General features: G+C 40.5%; 1 protein-coding gene across 1 annotated transcript in view; it reads left to right on the top strand.

Moving 5' to 3' along the window:
* The window catches only part of SAXO1 (stabilizer of axonemal microtubules 1), a 91,753-nt gene that overhangs the window by 36,690 nt on the left and 37,886 nt on the right, over positions 1-17,177 (top strand). Inside the window, exon 2 of the mRNA XM_036020110.1 lies at positions 12,795-12,974. Coding sequence (XP_035876003.1) covers positions 12,795-12,974 — 180 coding nt within the window. The remainder of the gene's footprint in view (positions 1-12,794; positions 12,975-17,177) is intronic.

The raw sequence follows: 17,177 nt of genomic DNA on the forward strand, positions 1-17,177 counted from the left end.
TGGAATTGCTGGGCTAGGAGGTAGCCCAGCATGTAGCACCTGCCATATCCAGGGGATGGCAAGAATAGATTTACAGTTGTTCACATGGGAAAAACATACAGGTTATGATTATTACAATAGTTTTATTAACTGTTTTGTGTACTCACAATGGTAAACCTACTTTTCCCATTCCTGCATTTTGTCAAATTGTGTTGGGTCATTTTATGTTTCTACCAACAGTGAATGACAATTTCAGATATTCCTGTTTGCCAGCACTAGGTTTTGTCAATGTTTTTAGCTTTAGCTATTGAGGTGTATGTGTAGTAGTATTTCATTGTGGTGTAAACTTGCATTTCTCTGATAACTCATGATGTTAAGCACTTTTGTACATGTTACTGTCCATTTGTATATGTTTGTGATGTGTCTGTTCAAATCTTTTGTTATTTATTTTTTGTCTTTTTAGTTTTGAATTGTGGATGAAATTTACATATCCTCCATACTAGTGCTTTGCTAGATATCTGCCTTGCAAAAAATGTGTGGCTTATTTATTTTCTTAATGGTATCTGTTTTTAAATGTATTTTATTAATTATGCTATTACAGTTGTCCCATTTTTTTCTCTCTTTCATTCCCCTCCACCCTGTATCCCTCTTCCCACCATCATTCCCTCACCTTAGTTCATGACCATGGGCCATATGTATAAGTTCTTTGGCTTCTTCATTTCCCATACTCTTCTTAGTCTCCCCCTGTCTATTTTGTACCTACTATTTATGCTTCTTATTCCCTGTATCTTTCCCCCTATTCTCCCCCCTCCCCCTCTGCACTGATAACCCTCCAAGTGATCTCCATTTCTGTGGTTCTGTTCCTGTTCTAGTTGTTTGCTTAGTTCACTTTTTTTTTTAGGTTCAGTTGTTGATAGTTGTGAGTTTGTTGTCCGTTTACTGTTCCTACTTTTGATCTTCTTTTTGTTAGATAAGTCCCTTTAACATTTTATATAATGAGGTTTGGTGATGATGAACTTCTTTAGCTTGACCTTATCTGGGAAGCACTTTATCTGCCCTTCCATTCTAAATGATAGCTTTGCTGGGTAGAATAATCTTGGATGTATGTCCTTGCTTTTCCTGACTTGGAATACTTCTTCTTAGTCCCTTCTTGCCTGCAAGATTTCTTTTGCGAAATCAGTTGACAGTCTAATGGGAACTCCTTTGTAGGTAACTGTCTTCTTTTCTCTTTTGCTTTTAAGATTCTCTGTCTTTCATCTTGGGTGATGTAATTATGATGTGCCTTGGTGTGTTCCTCCTTGGGTCCAACTTCTTTGGGACTCCCTGAGCTTCCTGGACATTCTGGAAGTCTGTTTCCTTTGTCAGATTAGGGAAGTTCTCCTTCATTATGTTTTCAAATCAGTGTTCAATTTCTTGCTCTTCCTCTTCCCCTTCTGGCACCCCTATGATTCAGGTGTTGGAATGTTTAAAGGTTGTCCCAAAGGTTCCTATGCCTCTCCTCATTTTTTTGAATTTTGTTTCTTCATTCCATTCTGGTTGAATGTTTATTTGTTCCTTCTGCTTCAAACTGTTCATTTGAGTCCCAGTTTCCTTCCCTTCACTGTTGGTTCCCTGTATGGTTTCCTTTATTTCACTTTTCATAGCCTTCACTTTTTCCTCTGTTTTGTGACCATAGTCAACCATTTCTGTGAGCATCCTGATTACCAGTGTTTTAAACTCTGCATCTGATAGGTTGGCTATCTCTTCAACACTTAGTTGTATTTTTTCCTGGAGCTTTGATCTGTTATTTCATTGGGGGCATTGCTTTTTTTTTTTTTTTTGTATTTGTGTACCTGTTATGTAGTAAGGGGCAGAGCCATTGGTATTCCCCAGGGCAGGGAATCCCACATTGTTGCTTTGTGGCACTCTATATGGGAGAGGGGTCTGAGAGGGAACAGTGCCACTTGTTTAGCTCTTAACCGGCTTTCAGTAACTTCCTCTACTACCGACAAGCAAATTGGGCTCTTCTGGTGCTGATTCTTGGGTGGGTGGGTTTGTGCACATTTTAGGACCCTGTGGGTCTCTCCAACGAATTCTCTTGTGAGGCTGGGAGTTTCTCCTGCTGCCTCAGCCCACATAGGTTTTTTTCAGTCTGAGGTTTTGAGGTTTTATTTCCCCATGCTGGAGCTCTAGGTTGCATGGTCTGTCTTGCTCCTCAGTTGTTCCTCCTGGTTATTTGCATGCAAATGTGGGACCACCTGCTCTACAAGCCACTGCCTTGCAAAGTCTGCTCCACCCAAGCTGCCTGTCTCTGCTCCTCCTACTGGTCTGGATAAATGTTTCTTCTTTAACTCCTTGGTTGTCAGACTTTCAAACAGGTTGATTTTCTGGCAGTTCTCGTGATTTTTTGTTTTTAAATGTGTTGTTGTCCTTTTGGTTGTGTGAGGAGGCAAAGTGTATCTACCTACACCTCTGTCTTGGCTGGAAATCTTCATGGTATCTTTGAGCAGGAGCATTTGGATTTGGTGATGTTTAACTTACCAGTTCCTTCTTTTATGGTTATTACTTTCTGTGACCTAAGAAATCTTTCCCTTTCCAGAGTTAAAAAGTTATTTTCTTTTTAAACATTATAATTCTAGCTTTCACATTTAGATTTGTGATCTAGCTCAAATTATGTATGTGTGTGTTTGATATCAGATTCAAGGATTTATTTTTTAAACCCAATTCCTATGTTTACATAGGGACTGCCACACAGCATGGGTAAACAAACAGGTGTCTAGCTGCTGGGTTTTCTTTTTAAACACTTACTTAAACTTGTAAGTGTGCTGCTGGACCAGGCCACAATAAATAGAACTTGCCCATGTGTGATTCTTGCCCCTGTTCTTGCATGCTTTCAGCAATCATAGACTGAGTGTCCATCATGTGCCATGCACAAAACAATGGTATTCATGACTTGTCTTCAGGAAGTCAGACTATACAGGGCACTACAAGCATGTGGTGTGTGAATAGGGGAAGAGCAGAGTGAACATGACCTTATCTGGCAGTCCAGGAAAGCCTCCTTGAAGGAAGTGACAGAGGTTGGGTAGGAATAGGGTTCTGGAGAGAGTGGTGCCAGGGCCTGGAGGAAGGAGGAAGGAGACATGCACAGTTAGAACAGCCCCGAGTGGTGCCTGCCTTCCCTCTCAGGATTAATTCTCTAAAAGTTGGAAAGAAAAGGTGCCTGGGTGACTGATATGTTTCTTTCTGGGTGTCTCTTCAAGATGCAGTGGGGCCATTGCCAAAATGCCTACCCCGTATCTCCTTGACCAGTTGTACTTTCTTGAAGAGGTTTCTCCAATTAATTTAAATACTTTATTCACAGAAGAAAGACTTTTTCCTTTCACTTGCCACAGAGGTGCCCATGAGGAACTCTCTGAAAGCCCTGAATATATTCTTTGCTCCTCTCTTCAGGCCCCCAGTTTCTCCAAGGACCACTGCATTTCCTCACTTCCCTCCTGCCCACTCAGCTTGAGAGCTGCAAGTGCCAACAGAGCTGCTCTCCATAGCACCTGCCATTCTGCAAGTCTCTTAGCTTCTCATTTTGCTGAACTAGAGTATCTTTCCTCAGAGCTGAACATTGCTAGACAGTCCTCAAATTGGGTCATGCGGGGCTTTTTGGGCCTCCTTTCAGCTCACTACTGCTAGAAGAAAGTCTGTGCTCTTTTCTTATTGCCTCATCTTGATTGATTAGCCATGTCTGTCAAGGGTGCCAGGTTCTCTAACCATGTTTTTATTTGTTTCTCTGTTCAGCAACATTTTGTATTTTTATGGTTTTTTGTTATTCTAAGTGATTTTCAAATGCATGATTCCTACAAGTTGACATTTTCAATAGTGTGTAGATATTTCCACCAGAATTCCTTCCTTCCTTTGCTTCTCTTCTGTTGACTGACTCATTCATATATTTATCACCCACCCTCATTTCTCTAACCTGACACCTTTGACAGACATGGCTAATCAATCAAGATGATTTTTCTCACTAAACTTGGTTGGACCTATGAATTTTTTCACTGTGATCACTTCCCCCTGCCATCCCAGGGCAGCCACTGCTAGTTGGTATATCAGTTGCATCTATTTGTCATATTAGTACCAGATAGTCTTAAAGGTTGGTTGTTCTCTTCACACATTTAAAGACCCTGCTTTCTGTTACCTGGGATCTGGTAGATCTGGTCCCCTGAAGGATTAGTCATCACCAAAGGTTCGAGTTTATAATCCCTTCCCAGTTCCCTAGTACCATGGGCAGAATATAAGCTGGAGTTTTTCAGATTTTTTACTGTCTGATTTTTTAAAGCTCTATGTAGAAGAGATAGATAGGAGGTACAAGTTGCCTTGTCTCAAGGTTGGGATTAGATATATCTGTGTATGTTCAAAAAAGGTCTTAATTTGCAGTTCATAAAAGCATTTTCACTTGTCCCTTTAACTCTGGGTATATTATAAATATGCAAGGACAAATTCTAGTAAATACATTTTTTAAAGATTTTATTTATTTTTAGAGAGATGAAGGGTGGGAGAAAGAGAGGGAGAGAAACATTGATGTGCGAGAGATACATTGATTGGTTGCTTCTCACATGCCCCTAACTGGGGACCTAGCTCACAACCCAGGCATGTGCTCTGACTGGGAATTGAACGAGTGACCTTTTGGTTTGCAGACCAGTGCTCAATCCACTGAACCACACTAACCAGGGCCAAATTCTAGTAAATGTTTAAAAATTTTATAAACCTCTGCTGGTACACATGTACTTCAGAAAATGCATTGGTTTTATCCACCCCAGAGGCTAACTGGGTTGGCTTTGTGAGCTGTTCAGGAAGAAGGCCATTCCAGTGATGTGGGTCCTCCACTGGGTAGACCTTGTCTTTGGGATCTTGGTGTTCCTCCAGACACCCTGGGAGGGGTTTAAACTATTGGCTTGGAATGATGATCTTTAGGACTTGAGACCTGGTGATCCTTGTCACCTTTCCCTTTTCTAAACCAAGAGTGCATTTTCTGCTCGTTTCCTCCCTCACACAGCAGCTGTGACAGGTCACAGGCTTCCAATTACTAGGAAAAAGGAAAAGCAGGCTGCAAATCCTTGAAGAGTCTGAACATGAGTTTTAAATTGGATTGTTAATGGAAGTCAATTATGTGGGAGGTGATGTGGGACCTGGGGTGAGTGCTGCTGGCCAGCTGTGTGGCTTTGGGCAGTAACTCTCATCTCTTGATCTCAGTGTCCACATCTGTGTGACGGAGCTGCAGGGTGGGCTGATCTCCAGGGTCCTTCTGGAGTCAGCATTCCATATTCTTTGTTTTCCTGGTTGTTGCTATTATTAATTTATCTAACGATGCTCTCTTGTTTAGACAGTGAACAGAGTTCTGTAGAAAGATCAGAATTTTAAAGAGCCTTTGGAGTTGTATGTATTTGTTCGCCTGTATTAGAATAGTTGCAGGATCTGCAAGAAAGCAGACAGTGTCTTGCTTTGGAAGACTCTGAGTGTAGCTAAAGGGATGAGGAAGAGGCCAGCCTAAGAATTGCCAGTTAGCTGACTGCCCTTAGGTTTATCAAAGCAGGCGGGAAACGGAGGTGTGTGGTACAGGCCAGCATTCTATCAAGCCACACAATATATAGTCGTGAAAAACAGCACAGGCTTTGGAATCAGGCAGTAGACCTTAGGCTCTAGTCCTACTTTTACCATCCTCTGCTTACGTGACCTGGGGTGAGATTACCTCTCCAAAACCTCAGTTTTCATGTTTGTAAATGGAATAATAATGGTGCTTCCTTCATAGCATTGCTGTAAATATTAGAATGGACAATAAAAATCTTAGCCTGTGTGGTGTATAGTAATTTATAAATAAACATAGTTTTTTTAATTACAGGGTGCTTGCCTTGGGCTAGGTGAGGCATTTTAATCCTCTGTATCTGATTTAATCCACACAAGAATACTAAAGTCGTAGAAGTTGTTACCAAGATATTCCAGAGGAGAAAACTAAAGTTCAGAAGAGTTGAGTAACTAATTTTCTCAACATTACACCTGCAGTCAGTGGCACAACATTGGTTAGCTTCTTTGGGGCTGGGGGAATGGCAACAACAGCCATGGCATTCAAAAATGGACCTTGAAGAAAGGGAAGCACTTTGGAAAAGTGAAAGTGGCAGGAAAGAGACAAGTTCCAGGCAGCAATACAGGTGCATAAAGCTGAAGCTCAGCTCTGTGGAGTGAGACTATGGAAAACTTCAGTAATTTTTCTTGTCTTTTAATGCCTCTGACTTTGTCACGTAAAGGCATGTCAGACAGTTCAAGAAAGAGATAAATATCATATTAGCCAATAAAAGTATCTCTAAGCATGTTTGTTTTTCTGCCACTCGCAGAGAAAACTTTCAGCACTTAAGTACTTGCAGTTCTTTAGTCTGTACCTTCAAATTCTAATGCTGTCCTTTCCAATTGGGAAGCCACAATCACCTGTGGCTGCTGAACATTTGGAATGTTGTTCCGATTGAGATGTGCTGTTTACGTAAATACAGTAGAATTTAAATACAGCAAGGAAGTAAAATCCTCTATATTTTTATATTTGATTTCATGTTGACATGATCATATTTTGAAAATATTGGGTTAAAATAAAAATATTAAAATTAATTTTACCTACTTTTTAAATTTTTTTTTAATTTAAAGATTTTGTTTATTTTTAGAGAGGGAAGAAGGGAGGGAGAAAGAGAGAGATAGAGAAACATCAATGTGCGGTTGCTGGGGGCCGTGGCCTGCAATCCAGACATGTGCCCTGACTGGGAATCGAACCTGTGACACTTTGGTTCACAGCCTGTGCTATGCCAGCCAGGGCTTCTTTTTACCTTTTTAATGTGATTGCTAGGAAATTTAACATGATATAGGTAGTTCTCATTCATGGCTTGTGTTCTCTTTCTATTGGATGGTACTAGTCTATAGGTACTTGTTATATCCTTGAAGTTCTGCCATGCATTCTAGTGTTACCTGAGTCATAGATGGCTTTAGGCTTGGTGCATGTCAGGAAACATACCTGGACATTCAGATGTGATAGAGAGCTGGGTTTTGACCACGGCTAGGTCATGTACATTGTACTTTGAGCTTCAGATTTTTTATCTGCATAGTGGAGACATGGGACTAGATATTCTCCCAGCCCCTTAATTTTTTTTTAAAGATTTTATTTATTTATTTTTAGAGAGGGAAGGGAGGGAGATAGAGAGAGAGAGAGAAACATCAATGTGCGGTTGCTGGGGTCATGGCCTGCAACCCAGGCATGTACCCTGACTGGGAATCAAACCTGCGACACTTTGGTTCGCAGCCCGCGCTCAATCCACTGAGCTACACCAGCCAGGGCTTAATTTTAAAATTCTATGATTCTAGCTTGGAGTCAACTATTTTTCTTTTTCTGGGTTTCATTGAGAGGCCTCTCCTACTCCCTGTACCATATATCAGAAAACATCAAGATTATTGCCTTTTGCTTGTGGTTCTTTAGTAAAGCTTGGGGTGGAAAGACTTTAGAGAGTCCTAACAGATTAATGTACCTTCTTCCTCCCCTTTCCCTACTGCCCACTGGCTCTGTCTATGTGTGTTTGACTGTGCTCCTGAGCAAGGTGGCCAAGGCAGTTCCTAAAATAACACATCTATTAGAGAGTCTGAAGTGGCCTCATTTCTTTGGTTCATGACTGTCAAGACTACTTTTATTTTATTTTTAAAAAGATTTTATTTATTTATTTTTAGAGAGAGGGGAAGGGAAGGAGAGAGAGAGAGAGAGAAATATCAGTGTGTGGTTGCCTCGTACGTGTCCCCTACTGGGGACCTGGCTCGCAACAGACATGTGCCCTGACTGGGATTCAAACTAGTGACCCTTTGGTTCACAGGCTGGCACTCAATCTACTGAGCTGCACCAGCCAGGGTGAGACTACTTTTAAACACCCCAAGTATGGTGATTCCATAAACTTCTTTAGGCGCTATCTAGATCCATAAAAACTGAGAATCTGTCTTTTCCCCATTTGCTCCACTAATGTTAGAACAATTCATTTTCTTTGTAAATATCTTTCTTTCAGTACTTCCTCTTCCTATACACTACCTGTTTATCCACCTGTAAAATAAGTATGTCAGGCTTTGGGCTAGTTTCCAGAACAGACTTTGTCTTTATCTTTGAGAAACTCCTGGATAAAGACCAACAAGGAGAATTCATGGTGTTCAGTGACTTGAGAGGGATATTCAGTGTGTGTGGGTACAGGTAAGGAAAGCAGGTGGCCTCTTGAGCAAACTCAGGCAATGAAATATTTACTTTGAAATAAGAGTTTTGATATTTCAAATTAAGACTAGGTTTTAGTTAACTGGCAACAAGTCAAATAAATAAAGTCTGCCCTATAAATATATATTAGATATAATTCCTTTTAATGGAACATCAATGTCTGGATGCAAGTGTTTTCTATACTAAAATCCTCTCTCAGGATACCAATCACAATGTAGTATTTTTCCATGAAATTTATTTTTCTTTTGGAATAAGGCTTTACAGTATGTTACAGTTTTAAAAAGTAACAATATAGAAGGGGGAGTTATATAAAGCAAAGTTTTACTGGCTTAAACAACAAGGGCACTGGAGAGGAAGAACATTGCTATGTCTGTGGAGTTCATTTTATTGCAAGTGCCTGAATCTGTTATTATTAATAAAATCTTGACTTTTCTGTCAGAGAGTGTGGGTAAATATATCTGCAGAGACATTTTTGGAAGTCAATACACTTCTTGCCTTTTGATTTGAGATTTGTAGGAATCCTAAAATAATGGTGTACTAATTGGCCCAAATTGAAATCTTGGGCAGTTGGATGGATTACTAGCACAGAAAGGGTGATAATAGCAAATGTTTTTATACTGTAGGAGATGGTTATTTTGTTTACCATGAAACACAACAATTTATCTTGAGAACAGAAGAATATAAGACTCAACTTATGTTCCTATGATTAAGAGATACCTTTATTAAATATATATGATATAAATACATACTCATTTTTCTGCATTACATGCCAACAATGTGCATTTTTAAAAATATATTTCATTGATTATGCTATTACAGTTGTCCAATTCCCCCCCCTTCATTCCCCTCCATCTTGCACACCCTCTCCCACCCACATTACACCCCTTTAGTTCATGTCCATGTGTCACAAGTTTTTTACCTTCTACATTTCCCACACTATTCTTGCCCTCCCTCTGCCTATTTTCTACCTACCATCTATGCTGCTTATTCTCTGTACATTTTCCCTTCTCTCCTCCTCCCAATCCCCTGGTGCTAACCCTCCATGTGATCTCCATTTCTGTGGTTCTGTTCCTGTTCTAGTTGTTTGCTTAGTTTCTTTTTCTTTTTGTTTTTATTTTAGGTGTGGTTGTTAGTAATTGTGAGTTTGCTGTCATTCTAGTACACATGTTTTTTATCTTCTTTTTCTTGGATAAATCCCTTTGACATTTCATAGAATAAGGGCTTGGTGATGATGGACTCCTTTAATTTGACCTTATCTGAGAAGCACTTTATCTGCCCTTCCATTCTAAATGAAAGCTTTGCTGGATAGAGCAATCTTGGATGTAGGCCCTTGCCTTTCATGACTTGGAATACTTCTTTCCAGCCCCTTCTTGCCTGCAAGATCTCTTTTGAGAAATCAGCTGACAGTCTGATGGGAACTCCTTTGTAGGTAACTGTCTCTTTATGTCTTGCTGCTTCTAGGATTCTCTCTTTCATTTTTATCTTAGCTCATGTAATTATGATGTGCCTTGGTGTGTTCCTCCTTGGGTCCAACTTCTTTGGAACTCTCTGAGCTTCCTGGACTTCCTGGAAGTCTATTTCCTTTGCCAGATTGGGGAAGTTCTCCTTTATTATTTGTTCAAATAACTTTTCCACTTGTTGCTCTTCCTCTTCCCCTTCTGGTACCCCTATCATTCGGATGCTGGCATGTTTAAAGGTGTCCTGGAGGTTCCTAAGCCTCTCCTCATTTTTTTGAATTCTTGGTTCATTCTTTTCTGTTTGGTTGTTTCTTTCTTCCTTCTGGTCCACTCCATTGATTTGAGTCTCGGTTTTCTTCCCATCACTATTGGTTCCCTGTGCATTTTCCTTTATTTCACTTAATGTAGCCTTCATTTTTTCATCTAATTTGCAACCAAATTCAACCAGTTCTGTGTGCATCCAGTGCTTTGAACTGCACATCTGATAGGTTGGCTATCTCTTCATTGCTTAGTTGTATTTGCTGTGGAGCTTTGATCTGTTCTGTTTGGGCCTTTTTTTTTTTTTTTTTTTTGTCTTGTCGTGCCTTTTATGTATGCGGGGCGGAGTCTTAGGTGTTCACCTGGGCAGGGCAATCCAGTTGCTGGATTGTGATGCTTTATGTGGGGGTGAGGTCTGAGAGGGAACAATGGCACTTGCTCCACTCTCTGTTGGATTTCAGTCCCTTCCGCTGCTTCCCCCAAGCAAACTGGGCCTTTCTGGTGCTAATTCTCATGTGGGTGGGCTTGTACATGTTCTAGGACCCTGTGGGTCTCTCCAACAAACTCTCCTGTGAGGCTGGGAGTCTCTCCTGGCACCTCAACCCCCATAGGCATTTTTAATCAGTGCCCTGAGGCTCTATTTACCAGCAGTGGGACCTTAGATTGTATAGTCTATTTTGCTCCCCAATTTCCCATGGTTTATCTGTGTGGAAATATGGGACCGCCTGGTCAGCCTTGCATGCAGTGCCTCACTTCACAATTGCTGCCTTGCTGGGTCTGCCTGTTGCCACCCTGTGCCCAGGGTCTGCCAGCTGCTGCTTGTGCACCCAGGGCCCACCTGCTGCATTCTTGTGTGCCTGGGATGCCTTACATGCCCGGTGTTACTGCTTTATATGCCTTGACCCCTCTCCACCCCGCTGCCTGACTCCGCCCTTCCTACTGGTCTGGATGAATGTGTCTATTTTAACTCCTTGGTTGTCCGGCTTCCATACAATTCAAATTTCTGTCAGTTCTGGTTGTTATTTTGTTTCTAAATTGTTGTTGTCCTTATTTTGGTTGTGCAAGGAGGCACAGTGTGTCTACTTATGCCTCCATCTTGGCCAGAAGTCTGAGTTTGTGTTTAAATTTTTTGTTGTCCTTCTTTTGGTTGTGTGAGGAGGCAAAGTGTATCTACCTATACCTCCATCTTGGCCAAAAGTCAACAATGTGCATTTTGAAAAAGAAAAACTAAAATTTTACTGAGTACATTTAATACTGTGAAATTAAGATATTCATAGTATAAGGACAATATTTGTGGAGGATTTCCTTGTAATTTGGAAAACCTAAAATATTCATTGTGAATCAATAACACAATTATAACAAATAAAAAGTAAATGTGACAAGTTTATAACATTTTACAGATTTTCAAAACAGAAATCTACAAATGAGAAGAAAATAGAGATATCTGTAAAGGTACTTGTTTATATACAGTTGCATTCATATGAACAATACAGGTATAGATCACCCTTTAGAACAATACAGGGTTGGAGAGTTGAAGAGAGGTACCTAGAAACAACACTGGGGCAGCAGCATTTATGTAGAGGGTTAAACTTATTAACCAGAGCAGGGTACTAAATACCTTTAGAGAATGATGAATTCTCTGTATATTTGTTTCTCTCCTTCTCTATATACTACCAAGAATGCTGTGTATTTTAGTTTCTATAATTAAAATCACTTTAGTGTAAAGTTTTACAATAATTCCATGCCATTCCTTGATATAACTAGATTGGAAATCACTAATGGAGTTTTGATGAATTGCTGGTGTCTGATGACTAGAAGTGACCCAGTTGGTTTGTAAGAATTGTATGTGGACACAAATAATTGATGCTCTCCTTAGTTTTTGAGAGCTCCAATAGCTGCCCTTTGTCCAGCAATTAGTAGAGTGATAGGTTCATTTATTACTAGCATATAAAATGAAAAGCTCACTGTAAATTGTAACTGAAATTTATTTATTATCACCTGAATAATGAGGCACAGAGCTTAACATTCATTTATATACTCAGTCATTTATTCAATAAATGTTTACTGAATGCCTACTGTGTGCAAGGCAGGCTATAAGGTACTAGGGATAATAGCAGTGAATAAGACAGAGAAGGTCCTGAGCTTGATAGATGAGGCAGCCAATAAACAAATTCATTAACACACACTCAATTACCAATAATAATAGTGCTGAGAAAGGCATATAGGTGGTGAGAGAAACAGTGAGGGGGTGGGAGTAGTGGGGTATATTTTGGGTATAAAATGATCAGCAGAAGTCTTTTTAAGGAGGCAACAATTGAGGTGAGACCTGAAAGAATAAAAGAGCCACACCTTCAATGTGAAAATGGTTTCCCACAGTCACTGGCATTTAGTATACCATTTGTATGCAGGATAATATTCTGAACTGACCCAGAAACCAATGAGGGAAAATGGTACCCTCATCCTAGAGCACAGCCATGGAGAACAGGGTTCAGTCAGGTGCTGGGTGATTGGGAAGTCTCGGGGGAGGGCTTGGGGCAGCTGGGTTGGTACTCAGAGGGTTCAGGGGCCACAACCAGTTAACTATTATGGTAGGGAAGTATTTAAACAACCAGTATCCCTGTGTAACAGCTGAACACCAGCCATGTTTGTGTGTAATTTTATGATCCAAGGAATTTGGACAACCAACTGCTGTTACAGATCATTTAAAAAATTCTGGCAATATTACTTAGTTCAGTAGAGAAAAGGAAGAGTTAAATTTCTGTTTTCAGTGACAGCTGTCATGCCTTTACAGTCTGGGATACAAACTGGATATATCTCCTCAAGAAGGTAACTGACCTAACTTCATGTTTTTATAGGCGGCATCATTGTCCACATCTCCCTACCAAGATTTTTGATAAAACCGAGAAACCATGTCTTCTCTCCGAATACACAGAGAACTACCCTCTCTATCACTCGTACCTGCCCAGAGATTCCTTCAAGCCCAAGCTGGCGTACCAGAAAGGGTCCATACCAATGGAAGGCCTGACCACATCGAGGTGAGGGCAGAGGTGTGAATATATATTAACATAGAACACGAATGGAGTAATGTATGATACTAATGTACAACATTAATGCAATAATGTTTGACAATGCATTAATGTACACTACCAACATATGCTATTAATGACTTAATGTTAATTTCCTATATTTCTGAAAGAAAATCCTGCATGTATTGAGTTGGCCAGAAGGTCTGTATGTTTTTTTCTATAAAATAAAAAAAAACATTTTTCATTTTCACCAATAACTGTATTGATTTGGATATACTGAGTATGTCAGCTATCTCCCACATGGTATAATGTTGATTGTTCTCAATTAATGTCTCAATTTGATCACTATCAACTTCAATTGGTTTATCTGATCATGGAGCATCATCCAGTGAGAAATCTCCAGCATGAAACTTCACAAACCACTTTTGACATATTCGATCATTCACAGCACCTTCTCCATTCATGATACAAATCTTTTTTTTAGTTTCAGTTGTGTTTTTACCTTTCCTGAAATAATAAAACATAATATGCTAAAAATGTTGCATATCTTCTCCAATCTTCAATATTAAAATAGCTGCACAAGAATTCACTGATTTTGGTAATTTTTTAAAAATGCATGTTGATACAACAGCTGTCATAATACAATCTAACAAAATTGTTTTGGATGAAGTTAAAGACAACTAAGTGTTCCTAGAGCCATCTTACAGAAAAAAAACAAACTTTTTGGCGAACCCAATATTAGCCTGTTCAATTTTTTCCCAATCTCCTCTAAAGAAGAAGGATTCTTGTGTGGGGGGAGGAGGGTGGGTGGGGTGGAGAAAAAGTGGAGGGAAAGACTAAATTGATTTATATGAAAAGAATTGGAGTTTAAGCAAAGTAATAAAGGGATAGAAACTGGGGGGCTGCTATTAAAAAAGGAGTTTTGGGCTTTGGCAGTTAAACCCTAGGTCAGCTTGGGTGGTGATAGTGATGTTGGTAGTGGTGAAAGAGAACTTAATGATAGTGCAAGAGTGGGCTTTTTGAAGTTATGCTATCAATTTTGAATTGTGGTCCCCTTGAATGTTCTTCAAGAGTATGAAAAAATAATATTTCTTTTAAAATTACTCATGTTTTATAAACTCTGATTCTTTAGATCCAGTCTGTGCAGAGATGGAACCACTGGGCTTAGTGTATTTGGGACTCAGAGGTTATCTGTAATGAGGGAGTGGGACAAAGTGATCAATCTCAGGATTGTTCTGTGAGTTGCAAGGATCTAACAGAACCTGCCATTGACAAACTCAGTTACCTCCAGATGGTAACTTGCAACTGGCGAGTCAGTGGAGTAGACTAATCTCTGAGTGCAGCTGGGCAGCCTTTCAGATTGTACAGCTTAGTCCCAAAATGAGACCTGAAAGATGGATGCATTCTTTGCCTGTGCCATTCCTCATTGTCTCAGGATTGCTGTGGGGTGGAGGTGAAATAGTACCAGCACAGTGCCCATGCATTACAGGTGGTCAAAACCTAGTAAATGTCCTCCCTGTGCCTGATAACTTTGTGTTTTTGTAGGGAAGGTCCCAGATGTTCCAGGCTAAGCAGAACAGCTCTAATTCATTCTTCACCCAATTACCCCCAGGGCAGGCCTGGAAACGTCCTCTGTTGAGATTGCAGGTTGGAGGCATAGAGTTTCTACAAAAGGCTGCTTTTAGATTCAAAGGAAGAAGTCCATGTCTCAGTTATGGGGCAGAAAAGACTGACCAGGGGAGGTACAGGGGCAGAAATGAAGTCAAAGGATTCCTGAGCTTGGTGGGGACCCCTGGATGGGAGGGAGTGGAGTGCCGTCTCTGATGCTTGACTTGAATCAGGTCACTTTTAGGTCAAGCAGTTCTCTTAAATGATTTGGCTTAAGCACAAAGTTTCCAGGTCCTTTTTGAAAAAAAAAATTGTCATGTATGCAACCCATTTTTAAACCTCTGACTTATTAAACTGTATGAATCTTGAATTTTGGGCTTTATTTTACCAAGAAAAAAAAAAGCATTCTTAGTTTCTAAGAGTCTGAAGACCACAAGAAGAGATGTGGACCCTTCCAGAGCATTGCTTTCTCTCTGTTTTTAAAGAAACTTTGGTCAATACTAATGAAAAGTCCTTAACATATGCATGAGATATTTGATTATTGGTAGTAAAGGATAATATCTATGCTGAAGACTGGCTTGCAAACACCATGGTCAGCCTCTAGATACTGACTGGTCTTCTCATCTATTTCTCTCCAATTCACAGGAAATGAAGAGCACCTTGTGAATGTAAAGTATAGCACAGCTCCAGAGGTAGTCATATTAGGGATCTACTTCATGTCCTGGAGATAGAGAGAAGGGTGTTTGAGGGTGGGTATTGAGGAATACTTTCTGTTTGGTGCCCACAGGCTTAGGAGAATGAGGGTAAACCCTCTCTGTGGGACAGGAGCCCCCAGGTGGAGCCCTCACAGACCCTTTTACCTCCCAAAGGTGTTCTGCAAAACAAAAACTCCCCCTCTCACCTGTCCTAAATTACCCTTGCCTCAGGTCACTTATAACAATAAACATATCACCCAGAAATTCCCTCTGTCCTTGCCAGAGCCAGAGTAATAATAATCATTCCTGTCAATACGTGGCCAAAATGGAGGAATGCAGAAGCTGAAAGAATTTCCAAAACAAAAATTGTTACTGATCATAGGGGTCTTAAAAAGAAAAAGGGGTAGGATCAAGGTTACCCATGGGAAAGAAAAAAAAGCAGAAATACTTCTCTCCTGTTCTATATTTTCTTCCCCAGAAATAGAACTGAAGAAGCAATAAACAGAGGGCATTTCTGCTCTCCTCTGTATTTCCCATCCAAGTACTACCCGGGCCCAACCCTGCTTAGCTTCCGAGATCTGATGAGATCGGGCGTGTTCAGGGTGGTATGGCCGTAGACTCCTCTGTATCTCAATTCAATCATTTCTCAGCCCTGTGCCTTCCATACTGGGCACCAGTGTTCATAGGCCAGGAACAAAGCTATGTCCCTATCAGGATGCTTTTCTTTTTGAGTTCCAGTGAGTTTTTATTGAGATAAATGAGCAGAAATGAAGATTCTACAGAATCATCTTTTCTGAATCTTATAAACTCAGAGATTCCGATTCACATATGTGTATGTACAACAGAATTATGTCCTATCAAGAAATGTAGAGACACTGTTCTCTGAGTACTCCACCGGAGGCTTCTTGGGGAAAGGATGGGTCAGCCCTGTGTCTGAACACTCTGTGTCTGCATGGGTTGTCACTCCCCTGCCTTTAGGACCCTTATTACAAGAATGTCCCACGTACTTCCCTAACTGAAGGCTGACCTGGCTTGGTTTCTGAGATTGGACATGGGGCTGCCACCTGCTGCATGATAGAGTCATGTGGCCTAGGGCTTGGCTGGATTATGTGATTAAGCCCAGACACAAAAAAACACCTGGTTTCTGGAAAGGTTATCATGCCAGCATGAGGCATGATTACAGCTGCACACAACTCTTACTGACTGTAAATCTTGGGGATTTACAGCAGGTGCCATAAGGAGAATGCTTGTGATTTTCAGCCCTTCTTAGTATGAAGCTCTTTTGCAGCTCTTGGTAATTCTTTCACATAGGGTCTGCTTTTGGTTCAGATAGACCTGAGATCAGTTTATGAATAAGAGGTTTGTACTTCAAGCCTCATTTCCCCTTAGGAATGTCATTCTGTAAAACACTTGGGCCCCATTTTGTGACATTATTTATGTAAGCCAAACCAGATGCTTTAAGATGGGCAAAGTGGATAGCCTCACGGAAAAAGAGGTGAGTCTTCAAGATGGTGCTAGACCCTTATTCTAGAGGAAGTGAGACCATGGCTAGGGTAAATTGGAGATGCGCATGTGGGTGGGAAGGCTGAATCAGGTTCAGACTTGATGGGTTTGGCTGAAGGGCAAAGGGGCAGCAAGTTGGCAGCATAGATTTATTCATTTATTGAGAAGACTTTTGGGTAAACTGAGGAGAGTAAGGGAGGCAAGAGTTGAAAGAGAAAGGGCATTTAGTAATCTTTTCAAAAGCCAGGAAACAGGCAAGAAAATAGGTAGCGGACTTGAATCTTTCCCTACCCATTGAATTTTACACATTTTCTTTTCAAATACTTGGCTTTCTAGTCAGAGCTATACCCCAGGGGACACACTTACTCTCCTCTGTATACTGGACTTGAGAATTAATGAAGACATG

The sequence above is a fragment of the Phyllostomus discolor genome, chromosome 3 (assembly GCF_004126475.2).
Source record: "Phyllostomus discolor isolate MPI-MPIP mPhyDis1 chromosome 3, mPhyDis1.pri.v3, whole genome shotgun sequence".
NCBI lineage: Eukaryota > Metazoa > Chordata > Mammalia > Chiroptera > Phyllostomidae > Phyllostomus > Phyllostomus discolor.